This window comes from Oreochromis aureus, linkage group 1 (assembly GCF_013358895.1).
Source record: "Oreochromis aureus strain Israel breed Guangdong linkage group 1, ZZ_aureus, whole genome shotgun sequence".
NCBI classification, from domain to species: Eukaryota; Metazoa; Chordata; class Actinopteri; order Cichliformes; family Cichlidae; genus Oreochromis; species Oreochromis aureus.
This window is the reverse complement of record NC_052942.1, coordinates 18638619-18656962: the sequence shown is the minus strand read 5'-3', so window position 1 is coordinate 18656962 and position 18344 is coordinate 18638619. Positions and strand designations below refer to the sequence as shown.

At 39.6% G+C, this 18344-nt stretch overlaps 4 protein-coding genes across 5 annotated transcripts in view; 2 read left to right on the top strand and 2 right to left on the bottom strand.

Moving 5' to 3' along the window:
• cdh16 (cadherin 16, KSP-cadherin) overlaps nt 1-471 on the bottom strand; it is a 28095-nt gene extending 27624 nt beyond the window's left edge. Inside the window, exon 1 of the mRNA XM_039609630.1 lies at nt 385-471. The gene's annotated coding sequence lies outside the window, so the exon portion shown is untranslated. The remainder of the gene's footprint in view (nt 1-384) is intronic.
• A 552-nt stretch (nt 472-1023) lies between these two features.
• On the bottom strand, nt 1024-3738 carry rrad (Ras-related associated with diabetes). Its single transcript, XM_031744860.2, has 5 exons — nt 3633-3738; nt 2964-3354; nt 2277-2350; nt 1949-2153; nt 1024-1627 (listed from the first exon to the last, which is right to left on the bottom strand). The coding sequence occupies exons 2-5, from the start codon at nt 3334-3336 to the stop codon at nt 1350-1352; spliced, it is 930 nt and encodes a 309-aa protein (XP_031600720.1). The 5' UTR covers nt 3337-3354; nt 3633-3738; the 3' UTR covers nt 1024-1349.
• Nucleotides 3739-6096: 2358 nt separating this feature from the next.
• LOC116324280 (ATP synthase F(0) complex subunit C3, mitochondrial-like) lies at nt 6097-8801 on the top strand. 2 transcript variants are annotated; one of them, XM_031744862.2, is made up of 5 exons: nt 6097-6218; nt 6507-6599; nt 7040-7111; nt 7751-7950; nt 8377-8801. In XM_031744862.2, the coding sequence occupies exons 2-5, from the start codon at nt 6561-6563 to the stop codon at nt 8489-8491; spliced, it is 426 nt and encodes a 141-aa protein (XP_031600722.1). In that variant the 5' UTR covers nt 6097-6218; nt 6507-6560; the 3' UTR covers nt 8492-8801. The 2 variants fall into 2 exon arrangements, with proteins under 2 accessions (XP_031600722.1, XP_039465559.1); XM_039609625.1 differs by lacking the exon at nt 6097-6218 and adding an exon at nt 6338-6360.
• Nucleotides 8802-9500: 699 nt separating this feature from the next.
• Nucleotides 9501-14791, top strand: nsun3 (NOP2/Sun RNA methyltransferase 3). Its single transcript, XM_031744867.2, has 6 exons — nt 9501-9818; nt 11161-11264; nt 11346-11863; nt 12171-12325; nt 12989-13110; nt 13959-14791. Exons 1-6 carry the CDS (start codon nt 9657-9659, stop codon nt 14290-14292), a joined length of 1395 nt encoding a protein of 464 aa, XP_031600727.1. The 5' UTR covers nt 9501-9656; the 3' UTR covers nt 14293-14791.
• Nucleotides 14792-18344: the final 3553 nt, after the last annotated feature.

Genomic DNA, 18344 nt, shown 5'->3' with positions numbered 1-18344 from the left:
AGCGTGCACTCGAATGCACAACCACCTATGAAACCACTAAATGCCACATTTGAGCCCACACAGTGGACAACAAGAAAGACACTTTTGATTGGAAAGCAAAAGTACATTTCTTTTTAGGTTAATCTAAAAACAAAGCGTATTTCAGCATTAATGCCTGACAAATATCTTGTAGCTGTGAACCCAATTACTCTGAATTATGGTCACAGTAATCACTTATAAACTCCTCTAACTGCAATTAAAGCCTCCAAAGTACAAAAGATAAGCTGTGGGTATACTGTCGCTCAACAAAAGCAGATTGTGACAGTAATTATGATAGGAACATGTAATTAATAAAGAAAATTAATAAATAAACTCTATTCTCTAAACAAAAATGTTTCATCTTACCTTCTCCAAATGATGCGTGTGCTCCCTCTGAGAGGTGTGAGAGGAGTTTAAATTGGGTGGAAAAACTGAGCACTTGTACTCCTTTTGGTGGATTAATGGTTAACACCTTGTGAGAAACATGCTTAACTGCCTGTTTTCCTTCCTGCAAAACCAGTGACCAGTGAGGTTCCATTGCACCGATAAGATCAAATGAATATTGATGAGGATGTACATTCACATTTACTCAATTTCTGCTGCGTTACGCTGAATGCCTCGGTGCCTTGGGATTAAAGACAGAAGGCAGTTTATGGTTTGTTTTTATATTTTATTGAAAAAGGAACTCAACGTAAACAAAGAATTTTCAAATCATGTCAAAATTCACAAGACTAGTATAACTTATTGCTTTACTCAGACATTCACAACCTGAATTCAGTGTTATGGAAAAAAAAACATAGAATAACAGATGTTTTGAATAGTCCTCAGTAACTCGGCCGAGGCACGAACCTGCGTACCACACTTCAAGTAAAATATGACTCCAGAATACCTAGCATCATCATCCTTTGCCTTGTCTTACATTACAATGAGATGTATGTTGCCTTCAGCGTGACTCGTATATTAGTATATACATCAACCCCCCCGCCCCCACCCCCACCCCTTCAGTTAAAGGGCACAACATTAACCCAACCGCAAGGCAATTTCGCAGCACATAGAAATAACAAGCCTTTGTGGATTTTTTTTCATACATACTGATGACAATATGTTTAAGGCAGACAATAAAATAAATGCAGGTTATCACCATGATATAACTCAAACAACATCAGTCATTTCATTAACAACAGCTTCTTTTTGCTTTTGGTTGGTGTCTAGAAAACAAAAATATATTTCAGTACGGTTCTGTTAGTCCTTTTGGGTTAGTGTTAAAACACACAGCATCTGGTCTTCAGAGGCCAAGGGGGAAAAAATTGTCCTTCTGTCCCATCTGTGACTCAGAGAACCGTTAGGTCATGGCAGGACTTTGACTTCTGCCTGAAAGCCATTTTCTTGTTCTTGCGTGCGACCATGCGGCCCAAAAACCTTTTAGCCTTCTTGCCGATGCTCTCTCTACGTCTGCAGTTGGCCATGCGTCGGGCGTTCTCCTCCTTGCTGTCTTTCCTCAAACGGATCTGTCTGACGATGCCCTCAAACAGGTCCTGCACGTTGTGGTGAAGTGATGCAGACGTCTCGATAAACTTGCAGTCGAATACCACCGCACAGGCACTTCCCTCTGCAATGCAGAACACAGGAAGGAAGATTAAAACCCTGAGAAAGTTCACACTGAAATGGAAAACTGTAAGCTTAGAGAGGACGAATTAGCCCTAAGTCATGAAAGCTGCATATCTCTGGCAGATTGCTTGAGCTGCAGAGGAACCTGAATCAACCTGAGCAGTCAGCTGTGAAAAGTGGATTGACCCTAGCAAAATCAGTGAAGCTCAACCATCTGTCAGATTCTGTCTTGAAATGCCTCAAGCAAGGCTTTAGTCAAGTTGATTCAAATCTACCTCCCCTGACTGCACATTTTAGGATCGAGTTTATTAATCTCACTTACCATCTACGGACACCTCTCTGGACCGCACCAGGTCACTCTTGTTGCCCACAAGGATTATGGGAATGTTCTCTGACTGTCTGGCACGGCGCAGCTGAATGCGGAGCTCCGATGCCTTCTCGAAGCTTGATTTGTCTGTCACTGAATACACAATGATGTAGGCGTCTCCCATTCTCATGCACTGGTCCTTCAACCACTGGCTGTTATCCTTCAGGAAAGAAACAGAGACTAAATTTAACATCATACATGGCTGAATGCACCTTTTACAATTTCAACATCCCTGAATCAATGCAAATGGACAAACACTTCATTAATAATATATAACTCTCACCTGTTCCCAGATGTCATACAACACGATGGATGCCTCTTCTTCATCCACCAACATAGATCTATCGTAAGTGTTTCCTAAGGGAGGAAAAATAAATATTGTGTTACACACTGGCAGGGAGAGCAAAGTGTCTTTTATCTGAGCAATCGCGTTTGCTGTCAAAGTGTGTTGCTGCTATTTTTTTTCCACTCTGATTTTTGGCACATTTTTTTCTTTCTGAGTCTACTCATTAAACTAGATCACAGTTTGTGATCACGCCATCACTGGCCTTTTGTAGTTTCCCTTCACATAGTGCTATTGGGTGTGCTTCTGACAGCTGGTGCCGCACTGTATTGTGGAAATAGCAATAATCAATGTATGCACAGTCCTCATATAATACTGAATTGTACAGCTTCAGTGCAGCCTTTCTGTAATTTAAAAAACTGCATCATTTGTTTTAAATCTACTGGAAATAAGTGTGGTGATGTCAATTGTAATAATGCACTTAAAAAGTAATATTGCTTTAAAATATGTCATAACCGTCCTTCTATATATTTTAGTGTTTGTTCAGTGTTAAATAAAATAAAATAAAGCAGCCGTTGGCATGCCCATTTATTACATATCTTCACAGACAATGAAACATCTTCATTGTGTGTGTCTGAGAGTGTGGGTTGCTATGGTTGATGACTCATCCTCAGCATCACCATTTACCTGCTTCATCGCAGTCGTGACCAGCATCCTCAACTCCTCCAAAGACGCGCGCCAGGCTGGACTTGCCGACACCGTGTTCCCCGAGGAGAACCACTTTGTACACCTGGGAGTCCGCTTCGCTGCTGGTGGAGATCACCGAGTCGGAGGAGTCCGAGGCGTAGCTGCCACGGTGCTGTTCGCTTGGGGAGTAGGACGTGCACCGCAGTAAATTGGACAGCTCGTCGGTCTGTCCCGTCTGTGGTGTCGTGGCGCGCAGGTCGCGGTCGTCCATGGGCATGCTTCTCCTGTGTAGGTTGGGTAAATTCATTGGGAAGGGCACGCTTCCTCTCCTCTTGTCCATGTTCCGCAATTTGTCACCCTTGTTCAAAGTCATTGTGCTTCTATCGAGGATCTGTGGATAGATGTGCCATGCGTAAATATGCGATCATTTCAGCCACATTTAAAGAAAGGAGCGCTATCAAGGTCTGCACAGAAATACAGTGGGAGATCATTTTACGAATATGTTTACCATTGTAAGTCATATTGTAAAATAAAAACTGTTATCCCTCATTTAAAATGAATATATATAAAAATGGTCGACCTGACCTGCCCACATGTGTATTCACAAAAAAGGTCAAAATCTAACCAAAGCATGAAATCTCTCCCCAGCGGCCCGTTAAAGACACTTACTCGGTGCTGAAAATTATATCCAACGAAGGCAATCCAGTAATCCTTGGTATAAAAAGTTGCTGTAGTCGAAAAGCGGTTTTTGCTCGAGTCTGATCAGAGTCGCTGCTCGGGTTATTTATACAGGAGTAGAGTGACGTAGTAGGGATTCGCCCCGGAGACTCACGTCTCCGTTTATTGTAGTGGTGCGTAATGGTAACATCATGCTGCGGAGGGGGTGTATGATTGGAAGAGCTGAGGAATCTCCCTTCCGCATCGCCAAATGGAGCTTACTTTTGAGGGGGCGGCCAGAGATGAGACTTTGAAGAGGGGAAACCCACTTAAAGCTGGAGCGTAAATATTTGATATAGATCTAGGAGATGGTTCTAGATGTGGTGTTATAGCCCCACATCGTCACGATGCAAGGTGTTCAGGTTCACACACTAAATTAATTCTCTTAACGAAATGTGTTGTGTGGATCCAACTGATCTGATCTATGAGCATCGTGGCCACTGCGAGGTGGTCAATGCTATATGTATCTAATATCATGAGAATTATATGTTGATACAATATAATATGAACTTTATATATTACATACTTCCTATAAAAAGCAAAATATTTGTAATTAGACTAGGGCTTCATAGTACCACGTTTAAATTAAATTTTCGGAGCATTTTTAAACGGTGCTATAAATGCATAAAATTTTAATACACTGTAGCAGGTGGTGGATTATACTCCATATATCCCACCACCTTGCTCTTTCCACGATGAAATAAATGATACAATCATCAAAACCGTCCTTGAATTAGTAGGCGTCTCCTCTTAAGCAGCCAGGTCTAATCTTTACCCGTAATTCTGGTAATACTGTTTGACTGTGCAAAAGGCTTAAAATGGTGTGTGTGGGGGGCTATTTCTAGTGCTAAAGGAAAGACACAGAAAGCCTTAGTTTTCTATATTTCACGTCTGGATGTATTGATATGCTAAATATGGATCCAGCATATTCTGCATAAATTTTCTGGCTCGATATCAGGCCAACAGCATGACGGCTCGGCTGGTAGTGATATTGTTAAGTGTCACGTTCAAGTGCATATTGTAAACTCTGAATGGTGCGTTTCTGCCCTCTTGTGGTTACATGCAGGCATTACAGTTGAACCTTTTGAACTCGACTAGTGTGCCAGGTGTTTAATGTTATAATACTGCACAATGAGTGTGATTTAAGTATTACTTCTGCTGATGTTTGCATTTTTCCACTGTAATTTTCACAATTAAAGAAACTAAATCTTTCAACATTAGATAATCAAGTATAGTTTACTTCACACCACCCTGAAAAAAAACATCACTACACCACCCTGGATTTATACTCATTTCCAGAAAATAGCTGATGTTATGTAATTGAATGATGCTTAAAACACAAATGGGAAAAAAATCACATACAGTTAGTCACAAATACTTATTTTTTTTTTTAAAAATTAAGGCTAGCTTGTTCTCATCGTATTTCAGCTTCTCCAACACAGTTTCCATATTCTCATGGGTTTCTGTTAACTGGACAGAATGAACAGTTCCCCCGGATGCAGAGCTATTGCCATTTTTCAGTAGGAGACCTTTTAGACTGGCATTTACAGACAATGAACAGCCTCCACTCACTGTGAAACATTCAGAGATATAGAAAAATATAATAATAAAAATATCTGGATCGTGTTTCTAATTGTCACTTATGAAATAGAAAAATGAGAAAGAAAAACTGACATTATTTTTTAAATCAGCAACCCAAAATGTGTAAATAACAAGTACAGCAAATGTGATGTATGCCTTTCTCAGATGAGACATCATGTCGCCATCTATTGGCCCTTACACAAATACAAAGAATTTGTTTAAAAAATAAAGTTATATGAGATGCATAGATTTAGTAACTGAATAAACATTAGTAAAAAACACAAAACAAAAAAACAGTTTTTTCAGTAAAAACAGTACAGAACTTTGGATTTGACAGAAAGTTTTTATAATGCTCCCTTCTGAAGTGATTTCTGATATTCCTGTGTTTTTCATGTCAATTTTTTATCAGTTGCTTATATTGGTAAATATACTGTATCCAACGGGATTTACGAAGGAATTATAAGCTACATGAATTATCAGTTATGTTATCTTTATGACTTTGCGTTATTTTATCTACATTAGCATCAACCAAGTACTTTTGGCGCCTTAAAATATATTTATAGAACTCTTATGTTATGTTTGTTGCAGTTTCTGCAGCCAGATCATATTTCTTTGCCTGATCTCTCTTGAAATTTTTTTTTTTTTTTTTTATGTGAGTGACATTTACTTCAGGTCACTACATAAAGTCACTTTGCCAAAAAGTGATTGCAGTTTCTACCTTGTAACAAGAATTTTCTTTCTGGACGAAAATGCATTGATATAAATCATGAGAGATATATTTGAGACATATTTGACAGATTATCCACCAACAAGTCATTTACAAAAGTTTTAATGCCGGTGATCAATTTTTGGCAGATACCGGAAATCACTTTTTTTCCTTGACACCGGAAACCAACCAATAAATGTGACATTGCACATGCGCAAGCCTCTCGTGCGTTCGACCTCTACTGCAAACCGGTGAGCGCTAGCCTCCTCTGTCAGAAACTGGGTTTGAATTAAATATATGCTCTTAAGTCTTCTTTGTTGCTCCGTATTTTTGTAGTCTATTATTCACAGCGTCGTGTAGCTCGTCTGATTTTCAGCTAACTTACCTTTAGCGGTATTGTGCGGGTTTTTTTCTCCTCTTGACCTTAATTGCGTGTCTACCTGATTTTTGCAGACTTTGTACTTGGTTGTTTAGCAAAAGGCACAGTGTCAAATAGCTAAAGCTTTGCTTTTTTGTGTTTCATGTGTTTTTATCTGTAGACTTCGGATAAACTCCAGCTGCTGTGGGTGACCTGACCAGAACGTCCCATCGTAATGTATGCCTGCTCTAAGTTCGTCTCCACGCCCTCTCTGGTCAGTTTGCTTGAATGAATGAAAACTGATAATTGCTAAACTGCGCCTGTTCACTGATTGAGTATTGTTAGCTGCACTTCCATCATTGTAAACTATTATAAAGTAGCCTGTTAACACTGGCTGTGTAGCAGTCTTTGACCCTCTGCTAAAGTTAGCTAATGCTCATACCTACAAGGACGTCCTAGCTTCTAATCAGGAGGAAGCTCACTGTGGAGGTTTTCCATAATTTCCTCCAAGTTCACAGACTAAATCTGAAGGCTATAACGTATTCCATGTAAGGCTTGAAAAGAGAATCCAGAGAAACATTTTAATGGGTCTCTGTTATTGACTTGTAATTATATATATATGTAAAAGCTTTGACACAGCAGATGTTGTAGGTCTTTCTAATGCTGTTCTAGCATAAATTATGGTGAATCATGTCAAACCCCCCCCCAACACAGGTCCGTGCTGGATCCAGGGCGCTGTACAGACCGCTCTCAGCAGCAGTAGTGTCAGACGGCAGGAGAGCAGAGGTGAGTTACCCGCAGAGCACACCATTCATCAAGTGACATTTCTCATTTTCTAATAGTTTCTAAGTTAACACTGTGCAAAAAATAGAAAAGGTAAAATACAGACTTGTTTTATTTTAAGTTAAACGGTAGTAGTAGCAGTAATTGCATATACATTTGAGATCTTCTAACAAAGAAGCACATTGATTGTTTTTATTACCAACAAATAGTGCCACCCTGCTCACATTATCCTGAAGAAACATTTCTGCAGGCTGAACTGTATATTGAATTGTTAACTGTGGAATTATGGCCACATATCCTAATCGGGTAGATTTAACATGCTGTCTGTTGTTATTCATTGTTATGAAACAACAAACAGAACGTGAGTGTATGAAACTTCTTCCATTTTGTTTTTGCAACCCTACACTCTATGCATCTGTGTATTTCTGTTATAAATATACAACTATAATAATCTTCAAATGGGGAAAACTCATAATGTGATGAGATACGATTAGAAGCTAGATGTAGTACATCTTAAAATAAGTTTTCTTTAGAGAGGTCTTAATTTGATAGCTCTAAATTTTTAGCAGAAGTAATGCTGGCATTAGAAGTAAACTCTACCTTGTGGGAATTGTGTTTCATAGTTTGGTGGTTGTTTTTCAGACTGCTTCGCTTCTGGCACCACTGAGCGGCAGTGTCTCCCAGCAGCAAGTGGCGTTGCGGGGATTCCAAACCAGCGCCGTGAGCCGTGACATCGACACTGCTGCCAAGTTCATTGGAGCAGGAGCTGCCACTGTGGGAGTCGCTGGATCTGGAGCCGGAATTGGGACGGTGTTTGGCAGCCTTATCATTGGATATGCCAGGTAAATTAAACAAGTCCCCTGTAGTAGTAATGAGGTCATTTATTTTATTTTTCGCAGTTGAGAAGGGAACGTTTTAGTCTTGTTTACTTAATACCCAAGTTCTTAAAATAATGTGACCTAGTGAACAGGTAATGACAAAAGAAAGAGGAGACCTGAGTAGATTTCTGCCATTTGGTGATTAATTATAAAACCAAAAGATACTTGGTATACTTGATTCCAAATGGCATCACTTAAAATCACTGCGAAAGTGAAGTTAGAGGAATAATGTCTGTTGGTCAAAATAAGACTTGTTTAGCACTGACTAATTATTGATTGTGCTTTAAGCCAAGTCAATCATGGGAAACTTTGGTCTAAACATGCCTCATTAGCTGTACTTATTAGGCTTCAGCACTACTTGATCTCATTGGCCCCTCTCTGTCTCCACAGGAACCCCTCTCTGAAGCAGCAGCTGTTTTCTTACGCCATCCTGGGCTTCGCTCTGTCTGAAGCTATGGGTCTCTTCTGTCTGATGGTTGCATTCCTCATTCTGTTCGCCATGTAAAACCAGCTGTGAAAGGATAACTCACAATGTTAACAAGAATAAGCAGTTTGAACAGCTGGCTGATTGCTGGTTATCATGTTTATCTTTGTGTTCTTGAAAGATTGTGAATCCATTCATGTATGAAACTCTGGCAAATCATTTCAAGGACTGTTGTGTCCTTATTGTATATTTAATCAGCCGTTTTTGTCAACAAACATGCAACCAGTAACAGAAATAAAATGTTTAATTCCTCAAGTGTTTCTGTACATTTGTGAGGGGAGGTGGGACGGGTTTGTTTAATGTCTCAATAAACGTAATGGGGGATACCTGATACGATCATGGACTTGTTCCCTTTTGTAAATGAAACTCGTACTGTTGTAATGTTTCGTCTTTGAATGCCAAGCTGTGTAATGAAACGATTTAAAAGCAAATGTATCTTATTTCTTTAGCTTATGCTCATGGAAATGGGTGCAGCGAATTATTGAAATATTTATTGAAATGTCTAAACCTAAATGGAAATACAACACAAAGGCAAAAAATATTGACGTCCGATCTCTGGGGAAGCCAGTCCATGATTGACAGTGTTCAAATTATCTGTTTTTTCTATCCAGGTATGCTTTTACTGCGCTGGCTGTGTGTGTGTGTCATAGTCGATCAGATGATCGAAATCTGACTCGATTCCGCACATCTATGGCTAAAATTAACCCCAAACCATGGCAGAGGCTCCACCATATGTTATAGATGGTTGTAGACACTGCTATATTGCGTCTATTTGAAACTAAATAATTCGACTCTCACTGAGACTAGATACATCCCTCAGATTATGCCGCTAACAGAGTTCCTAAAAATTAAATTTAAAATCGGTTCTTTGAAATTGTACGTTATGTAGACACACAAGTCCTTCCTCACCTGGGTCTAATGCTTTTTTTTTATGCTTGGATATTTTATAGGTCAAACTGTCTCCGCCAGGTTTGAGTCCATTATTACACCCTTACCAACGACAACAGTTTTCCGGTTTCATAGGTGGAACTAAAGCACCGTTTTTGTAGTGAGGGGAAGGATTTGAGGAACGTACTCGTTAGTTTTTAGTGTTCGCCTGTGTTTTTTGTGTTAAATAGATTTGAACATTGCCGAAAATAAATTCGGACATGTCAGCTGTGCAGTATCAATAAGACAGGCTAAATAAATGTTTTCAGTAACGCAGTTGTGTCGTATCTGGAGAAAATCTAGCTTTAAAACTAAGAAGCTAACGCCTACACCTTTGTGGCGGTGTCGCTGGTGTAACTGTCACACAGACCGCGGTAATGTATCTCAGCAGCTTAATCCAGAGGATCGCCGAAATAACCAGGTAAACAAACATCAGGGAATATGATGTATCCTACTTTTTTCCCCAGTGTTTGTCATTTACTTTTTTTCAACAAAATAGAAAATTCTTATTCTTATTATTCTTAATTTAAATTGAAAAGTTTATTATTTGCATTTTTTCAGAGGGAATAAAAGCAGCGTAGTTATTATTATAGTTTTGTACTTTTTTATTTATTTTTAATCAACTTTTTTTATTATTTCGTCTTGGCTTTTTTTTTTTTTTTTTTTTTTTTTTTTATAACCCAGCCTAGTTTCAGTTTCCAGAGTGTGCTTGCTCGTCTCAATTACATTTTTAGTTTTTGTAAATGTTAATGTTAAAAACATTTTAATAAAATGTTTTTATTAGTTGCAATGCTAGTTTTCGCGTTTTTAAATATTCTATTTACTGCAATAAAAACGCATAGCTATTTAAATCAGTTGACTCAGATTCTTGTAGTTATCCAAAGTATCAATAAAGATGGACGTCAAAGCCCCATCAGGCTAGCTGGGATAATAAATTTGACCAGATATACTTACACTAAAAATTAACACGTTTCCTGTATATTTTTATTTTTATTTTGCTAGTTTTTCCAAGTTCAGTTGAGTTGTTTCCATACAACTTTATACTGTAAGGTGAACCCCCTACAATGTTAGAAGTAAACCACATTAGCAAGCTCTGGGATAGGCACCTATCTGAGGGGAGGGGAGGGAGACAGAGCAAAAGACTGTTAGAGAGACCCAGAGTTTAACAACTGGAAAGTCGTTCACATAATTGTTTCAAAACTTTTTCTTCTCTCTCTCTCTCTCTCTCTCTCTCTGTGTCTCTCTCTCTCTCCCTCCCATATATATATATATATATATATATATATATATATATATATATATATATATATATATATATGTGTGTGTGTGTGTGTGTGTGTGTGTGTGTGTAGGAGAGAGTTCTACATGTAATTATTTACAGTCAAACCTCCCAGGGTTGATTTTACACTGGATATCCACCAGGGGTAGCTGCTGTATAAGACCCTAGTTATTCTTCTTTTTTCTTGTTTGTTGTAACTTCACTCCACATAACCTAAAGGGAAGATCAGCAAAACTTGAATGTACATCAGTTATTTTTGTACATACACTATTGAGCTAGAAAGTAGAATAAAAAATTAAAAATTGTACATTTATCGGTGTATGTAGTGTTTATTTAAGATGTGTTTCCTGAGATAGTGATCTAAAAAAGTTTTTACCTGAGTGGGACTTTCAATGTCTAAGCAGAGCATGTCCCTGAAGTGGATTTTAAGTTTACTTTGTATAGATTTGCCTAATTTTATTTCTGCCTGGTCTTCATGTAATAGGTAACAAAAAGGCACAAGAAGCAAAGAACTTTGTGTCAACCAGTGCTCGATCACTTTGACCAGCAGTACAGTGAGGAACTTGGTGACTTGTGGCCATATGCAAGGTAAATTTCACCTGAAATAATCATTATGCACGTGGACAGTAATTCCACCTTTCCCAAACTGAGATTAATTTTGTCCCTCAGAGAAGTGCTGCTGGACCCTCAGTCATGGCAGTATGGCATCATGCTCAATCGCTTCACTGCAGTGACAGGCATTGCACAGATTCTTCGAGCCCAGGGCTTTTCCACATTGTTGCCACAAACAGATGTCTCAGTGCTGCATTCTAATGGTCCCGCCACGGTGTTAAATTCTAAATACCAAGAAGGAAAAGATACTCTGTCAACTCTCTGCATTTCCAAGGGCTCTCCAGGTGACCCCCATCCCCAGTCTGACAACAGCTCCTTTGCACTCGGTCAGGACTCTCAATCAGAACCCGCCCTCAGTTTTCCTCCTCCGTCATTACAGTGCTACATCCACCCGTCCCTCCTGCGATTTCCCTCTCAGGCTCACAGGCCTGGCCAGCTGAAGCAGTACTACCTCCTCAATGCTGCATCCTTGCTTCCAGTGCTGGCTTTGCAAGTCAAAGATGGCGAAAAGGTTCTGGATCTTTGCTCTGCTCCTGGGGGGAAAGCCTTAGCCATAATGCAAAGTGCCAGCCCAGGTAAAAGAGACATTTTTAGAAGACTTTATTTTGATTTTATTTATACTTAATCGGATTAAAACAACCCCAAATGAATTACTCTATTAGTAAAGGGATGTTCAAAGTGTAGCCTTTTTTCCAGATTATGTGTGTTTGGTAAAAAGAACTTGGGGGAAAAAGAAACATGTTGGCTTTTATTTTGAATATTAAACACACACTTTGCATCTAAGTCGCTGCAGATGATTCTAAGGAATATTTTTGTCTGCTGGGAATAACCCATTTGCATTGAATACTATAATCAGTAATGCTGCCCTGTGCTGTGTTCCAGCGCTTCTCTGCTGTAATGAACCAGATCTTCACAGACGGGACTGGCTTGCCAAAACCCTGGAGTCTTTTGTGCCTCACTCACTAAAAAGCAGAGTGATTGTGTCTGCACAGGACGGACGGTCTTTTGGGCAGAGCGAAGCGGGTTTATATGACAAGGTTGGCAAAGAAATCCTATCATGTTTATGGCAGCATGTGATTTTGTCCTGTAAAGTAGGGTGACACTTATTTTCCAAGGCCACAACTACAAATGAATGAGGACAGCAAGCCTTTGAACAGAAACTAATAAACTCAGCAGAGAGAAAAAAAAGAAAACTGTTTATTCAAACTAGGAGCCAAGAAGAAGCAGACAAATAGCTGGGAGGAATCAAAGAACTCAAAGTGACTCATATTGGAACACAATATTGAAAAAAGGAAAAGGACTAAAAAAGACTTAGAGTAAGGCACTGTAGGAGGAAAAAAAGACTGAAAGGTAATAGAGTGCAAACAAAATGCAGAGGAGCTGTTTTGAGGGATTTCCAAAATCTGAGAACAAACTTGTTGAAAGGTTCAAAGTTGAGATGTAAAAACTCCAAAGCTGTTGTCTTTTATTCAGTTTTATTTAAATGGTAATGATTTGGTTTTTAGGGGAAATTTATCTTCCACCTCCACTGACCAAAATTGGTCTCTTGATGACTCAGGTGCCGTGGGGAAAGTGACATTTATGTGGATTATTTTAGACACCTGCAGCATTTTTAATTTTCCTTAAATTTTCTTATTCCCTTGCGTTTCCTCTTTGACATCAGCACCAACTACTCGCATTCCTTCCTCTCGCTGCCATAGGTTTTGGTTGATGCTCCATGTTCTAATGACAGGAGCTGGCTGTATTTGTGCAACAGCCAGCAGGGGGAACAAAGATTGAGGGAGAGAGCCGGGCTTCCTTCACTCCAAGCACAGCTGCTTAGGTAAGCGCCCGTTCTGACATTGGAAATTCCTGCTTATGCATTAGCCTTATGGTACTCTAATATCTCTACAGGTTGAGAAAAAAAAGATTCACTGTCCTAATGAGCACGCAATTAAAATGCACTGAAGGAATGAAGGGAAGGTACCATAGTCCAGTAGTGAATACAAATGAGAGAGAAGTTCTAAACTTGTAGATGAAGAAATGACGAGTAAGTGGATTTAGCAGAACTGCTGTGGGAACATAGTTATTAAATAAGTAATCAGGTAATCAAGGAAGATGAGAGGCGACAAAGGATCAGTCAGGGAGGAAGTGATCCATTACTTAACCAGTTATCCAGCTGGAGCCTGTCCCAGTTATTATAGGGCGTGTACAGTCAAATTAAAATAAACACTTAACTTAAGAAACATGATTTTGGAGCGTGGGAGGAAGCCGGAGAACCCGGAGAGAACTCAAACTCCACACAGGAAACCCTAAATGTCTCTTGTGTTCAAACCAAGGACCCTTCTGCTAAGAGGTGACAGTGCTAAACACTGCACCAACCATCAGTAAAATTACAAACTCCCTGCAAAATAGATTTCAGCTAGACTGGATACTTTGTTTCAGGTCTCCAACTCAAAATAACTTGAAGAGTAAAGTGGAAGCTGTAGCAGTTGCAGTTTTAGTTGTAGTTTGCAGATCAGACTGCAGTTAACTCAGTCAAATAACACCAACAAGCACAATATAGGAACAACATATACAGTTTTTTAAAGTGAAAATTTGTATTGGTTGGTTGAATGGTTACAGCATATTCTTTAATACAATTTAATTCTAGCTGAGGTCTAAGGTGGAATATTTGTCTGCTGATTACAGGTCTGCACTGTTGGCGGTGTGTCCAGGGGGCACTGTGGTCTATTCAACCTGCACTCTGTCCAGCTTGGAGAACTTTTCTGTGGTTGAGACGGTGCTGAAGGACTTTCCCGAGGCTGAAGCTGAAGACCTGTGGGAGGAGATTGCCATTCCTTTATCTAAATACTTTACTTTCAGCTCTAACCCCGGACATGGACAGACAACTCAGGAGCCAACCCTGCAGACACGAGACGCTTCTGTGTCCTTTTATCGACACAGACTTGGCATTCTTGTGGTCCCTCAGCCTGGCAAGACATGGGGACCCATGTTTTTGGCTCGGATTAGAACACGGAAATAAAATCTTACCATGCACGGAAAAAAAGGGGAAATGACATAACTAAACTTGCACAATAACATTGTGCAAAACAACAAATTTAAAATTTAGATTAAAAACACTGCAAATACGCACAGTGCCTACCTATGCCACTTATGCAAGAGGAAATGAACAGCAACAGTAGTTTAGACACGCAGATATAAACACGTCGGTGTCAAAACAAACGTGGTTAAGAAAGTCATAAATGCTCCTGTTTTAACAGTGCAACACCAACCATCTGCTAAACTATCAGTGCTGCAGCTACAGTTTTTTTGTTGTTTGTAGCTGTTGGCTTCTCTGTGCGTGTGTGGGTGTGTTGCAGGAGATTTAAGCAAATAAAAATAGAACGCTGCTCACATCAGTTAAACTCACCTCGAGCTATCCGCATCAAAGACAGAACTTAGACAATATTCCAGTACTTAACACATGTGAGCAGTATTTTATTGCAGTTTGTGTGAAATAAAGAGAAAATGGCGTGAAAGCAGCCACCTGATCACTCACGAGTTTCTTTTCTCCCAGGTCTGCTGCCCCCCTAGGCTTAGGCAGGCTTTATTTCTAATTTCAGCCAGTTGTTTACTTGTCCATCCTGTATCTGTATCATTTTGGTTCAGTTTCACTGTTTTCACAGCATCAGCTCTTTGTCAGTAAAATTATCTAATTGAAGCATTTAGCAGCCTCAGAGGGCGATGGTTAACTTGGAAGTGACTCAATGCACATTGAAACGAGAGTGAATACAGGACTTTTTATATTCAGTCAGCAGCAATATTGCTGCAGAAACTATATGTAAATTAGCAGCAGTCAAAAAATTCTCCATATAAGCTAAAAAGCTAATAAGTTAGTGCCTCCCAGTGACTAAAAGGTTTAACTGTTTTGACCGCTGCAACAATAGAAACAAACCGTGTTTTTCTATATTAAACATTAATGTATTGTTTATCTCTGAATCCACCTTCTTTCCATTCTGCGGTTAACAAGGACGACCACCTTGGTTCAGAGGACATACGCAGACACCAGAAAGCTTGTAAATCTGTAACGTCGCAGTGTTTAGAAAATATTCTCCACTCAGCTGCTGGCTAAAATGAAAATACAAACACAAACAGCACACACACTCAGACAGATATTAAAAAATGAAGCAACAACACACATTTCCTGCAGGAGGAACAAAGCTGTCAGAATTGCAGAAACTGTTGGCAGGTCTGTGTCTGAGTCTGAACTGCTGCTGTTATTTTCTTGGAAGTGCAGGCGTGTGTCACAAAGCGGGCTGCATGGCCAGGACAACAAGGGAGGCACGCACACACAAATACCAATTAAGAAAATGTTTATTTAGGAATTAGGAAATCATAATAGCTTAAACAATGGTGAGTGTAGTCAGCGGTGTAAGCGATTGAATTTGTAAAGAGATGGCAGATGCAGTTTTGTGCTGCTCAAGGGGAGAACCACATAGTAACTGAGTGGCTAAGGCTTTTATAGGGCCCAGGTGGTCCTAGCCTCTCTGATTGTGGACAAACCCCATTAGTACCTGCAGAAAGAAGCTGCCACCCAGTCAAGCTGAAGGAAACCAAGATGGAAGGAGCTGATGATGTAAGAGTTGTGTTAAAAACTCCTGCACAGTTTAGTCTGTTTGAAGCGACTTTTTAAATTCCCTTTCAGTGGTAGAGAATGGGAGTTGACATTAGAAGACAAGCACCACTGTCTCCAAGCCTTATTTGCTTTTGACATAAGTCCTCACAGAATTTTTCAAGTTTCTGTCTAAACACCCATACTCAATATGAAAGTTGGATGTTGTCAAAGTAATGCAAAACCAAGTCCAAATGTTTGCAGACTCGACCAGAAACTAAAGTTTTTCTGTCTAAGAGATTTGTTTAATAACCAGGAAGAGCAGTAATGATCAAATTAACACACAGTTTCTCTGTTTATTCCTGCTATTGCTGTACGGCACTGTCCTACTCTGAATTAACACAGTTTTAGTCTCGCCAGAAGTAATCTCATATCTGCTGTCATATACCCCTTTAGTGTTATTGTTGCATTTTGCAGTGATGTATTACCTGGGAGGACTTTTCTTGTGGCACAAGTGAAAAGTAGATGCTATTTCATGAAAGATTTGTAGCTTCTCATCACCCTGTGATTGCTCAGATCAGAAGAAAAAGGTGTATTGGCAGTAAACACAGACAATAATATACAAAAAGTCATATATTCCAACCTTTCTGAACATAACGGAGTGACAAAATAAGCTCTTGCAAAGGCAGTTGTGTGTGGAAGCATCAAATATATAAGGCCGGTGCTTCCGAGCAACCCTCCGAGACACCGTCAAAGATATGATTGCTGAAATAGCGTTGCACCGGTTTCATCCGACTACACCGTGTGGCCATAGACACAAGCATTATTTGAGTGCATTTATATGGCTATTTATACTGGCCGCCCTACTTCTGCTCCACTTTTGAGTGTCTTCGAAAAATAGCTCCAGTCTGTGATATGAGTGAATCATTACGCTACCATAACATCAGCACAACTTAAAAGTGGTGAGATGTGGAGATGAAGTGGGGCTTCATTAGGGTTAACCATATTGCTGACCTTTGTGTGAACCCTGGTTTGTTGACGTTCCCCATATTGCAGTGTTTCCTCAAGGGGAGAATCTCTAAGCAGCTTTTCCTCCACTTCAAAGGGAGAGAATGTAGGCCTGCTTTGCATAATCAGGTGGGGAACAGCTTTTTGCCAGAGAGGCAGGAATTAATTTGTGGCACCGCCAGATATAATCATTAAAACCCTAGTCATTGACAATAAGGAGAGAGGAGGAGGGAAAATTAGAGGAGGAACTGTAGAACAGTAGATAGAATGAAGGAGAGAGAGATGTGGAGCATAGGATAGTCCCGAATGCCAGAGGACACTATAGCGAAGCAGACTAATCTGGTCTGAGCTCTGTAAAGCTAGAAAACCATTTTTTTTTTTTTCAGTCTAGCTACACTCAGTTCTGTCACTCTGTGTTTGGACATGGTGGCATGAAGTTAATCCTTACTTCCCTTAACCCTTTTATTTTATTTTTTACAATTTTTATGTATGTCATCATTTTAAAGTGATGGAAACATGATGAAAAATGGATTTGAAATTCCAGCTATAGCATGCAAATCAAACTGAAAGCTATTCAGCAGCACGCTGTATGTGTAAGCTGTAAAGCTACAACCACAATCTATAAATTTACCTCATGGTTCAGTCTCATTGCTGCCATTAACCCAGTTTCTTGGTGCAGCAAGCAGTTTTCAGCAAACAACCTCTGAAACCCACTCAATCAAGCAAAGGAAGTCAGCAGCTAATTTATTTTTTTGCTTAGAACATTTTAATATGATATTCTTTATATTACAGCACCGACTTGAACAGGCCAATTCATTATTTGTGTAGCTAAAATCCAATTAGGTTGTGACCAGAAGAAACACCCTGTAAAACAAATAAATGTCTAACTTAAGGATTTGACGATGAACGTGTCGGACAGCTAACAAGTGGGTCTATAGATTCAGTGCCGTTTGGGGTATCCATCATTCATTTCAAACATCATCATCTGCCGATACTCCATCAGTGGAAGGGAGAGCAGGATTGCTGCTTTTGATTGATTGTTTCGCGACTAATCTCTGAGGAGCGACGTCTGAACAGAATGAAAAATTGAGGTCAGTCACTGATTGGTTTTTGTTAATCTGCATTAAAAACACATGTTTTCTTAATCAGGCTCTATTACAGAACACAAAAAACATGCACACACACTCCTGCCAGGAAATTAGCAAACTGGCTCCCCCCTAAAAAGACAAACACTGGCAGACTTGAGCCTATGTAGTACACACACACAGTGAGAGATAAGAAAAAAAAGAAAGAAAGAAAATGTCAAAACTTCATCAACTTATTGTGTAATCCAAATGCAGTACATTTCCGAAAATGTTATGTTTTATTTGAAGACTAACTGCATATAGAGTAAAATTCGTCCCTTTGTACTTTATGGCTTGGAGAAACACAAGGTATCATCACTGTCAGCACAGACAGACAGTGCCAGAGGAAAA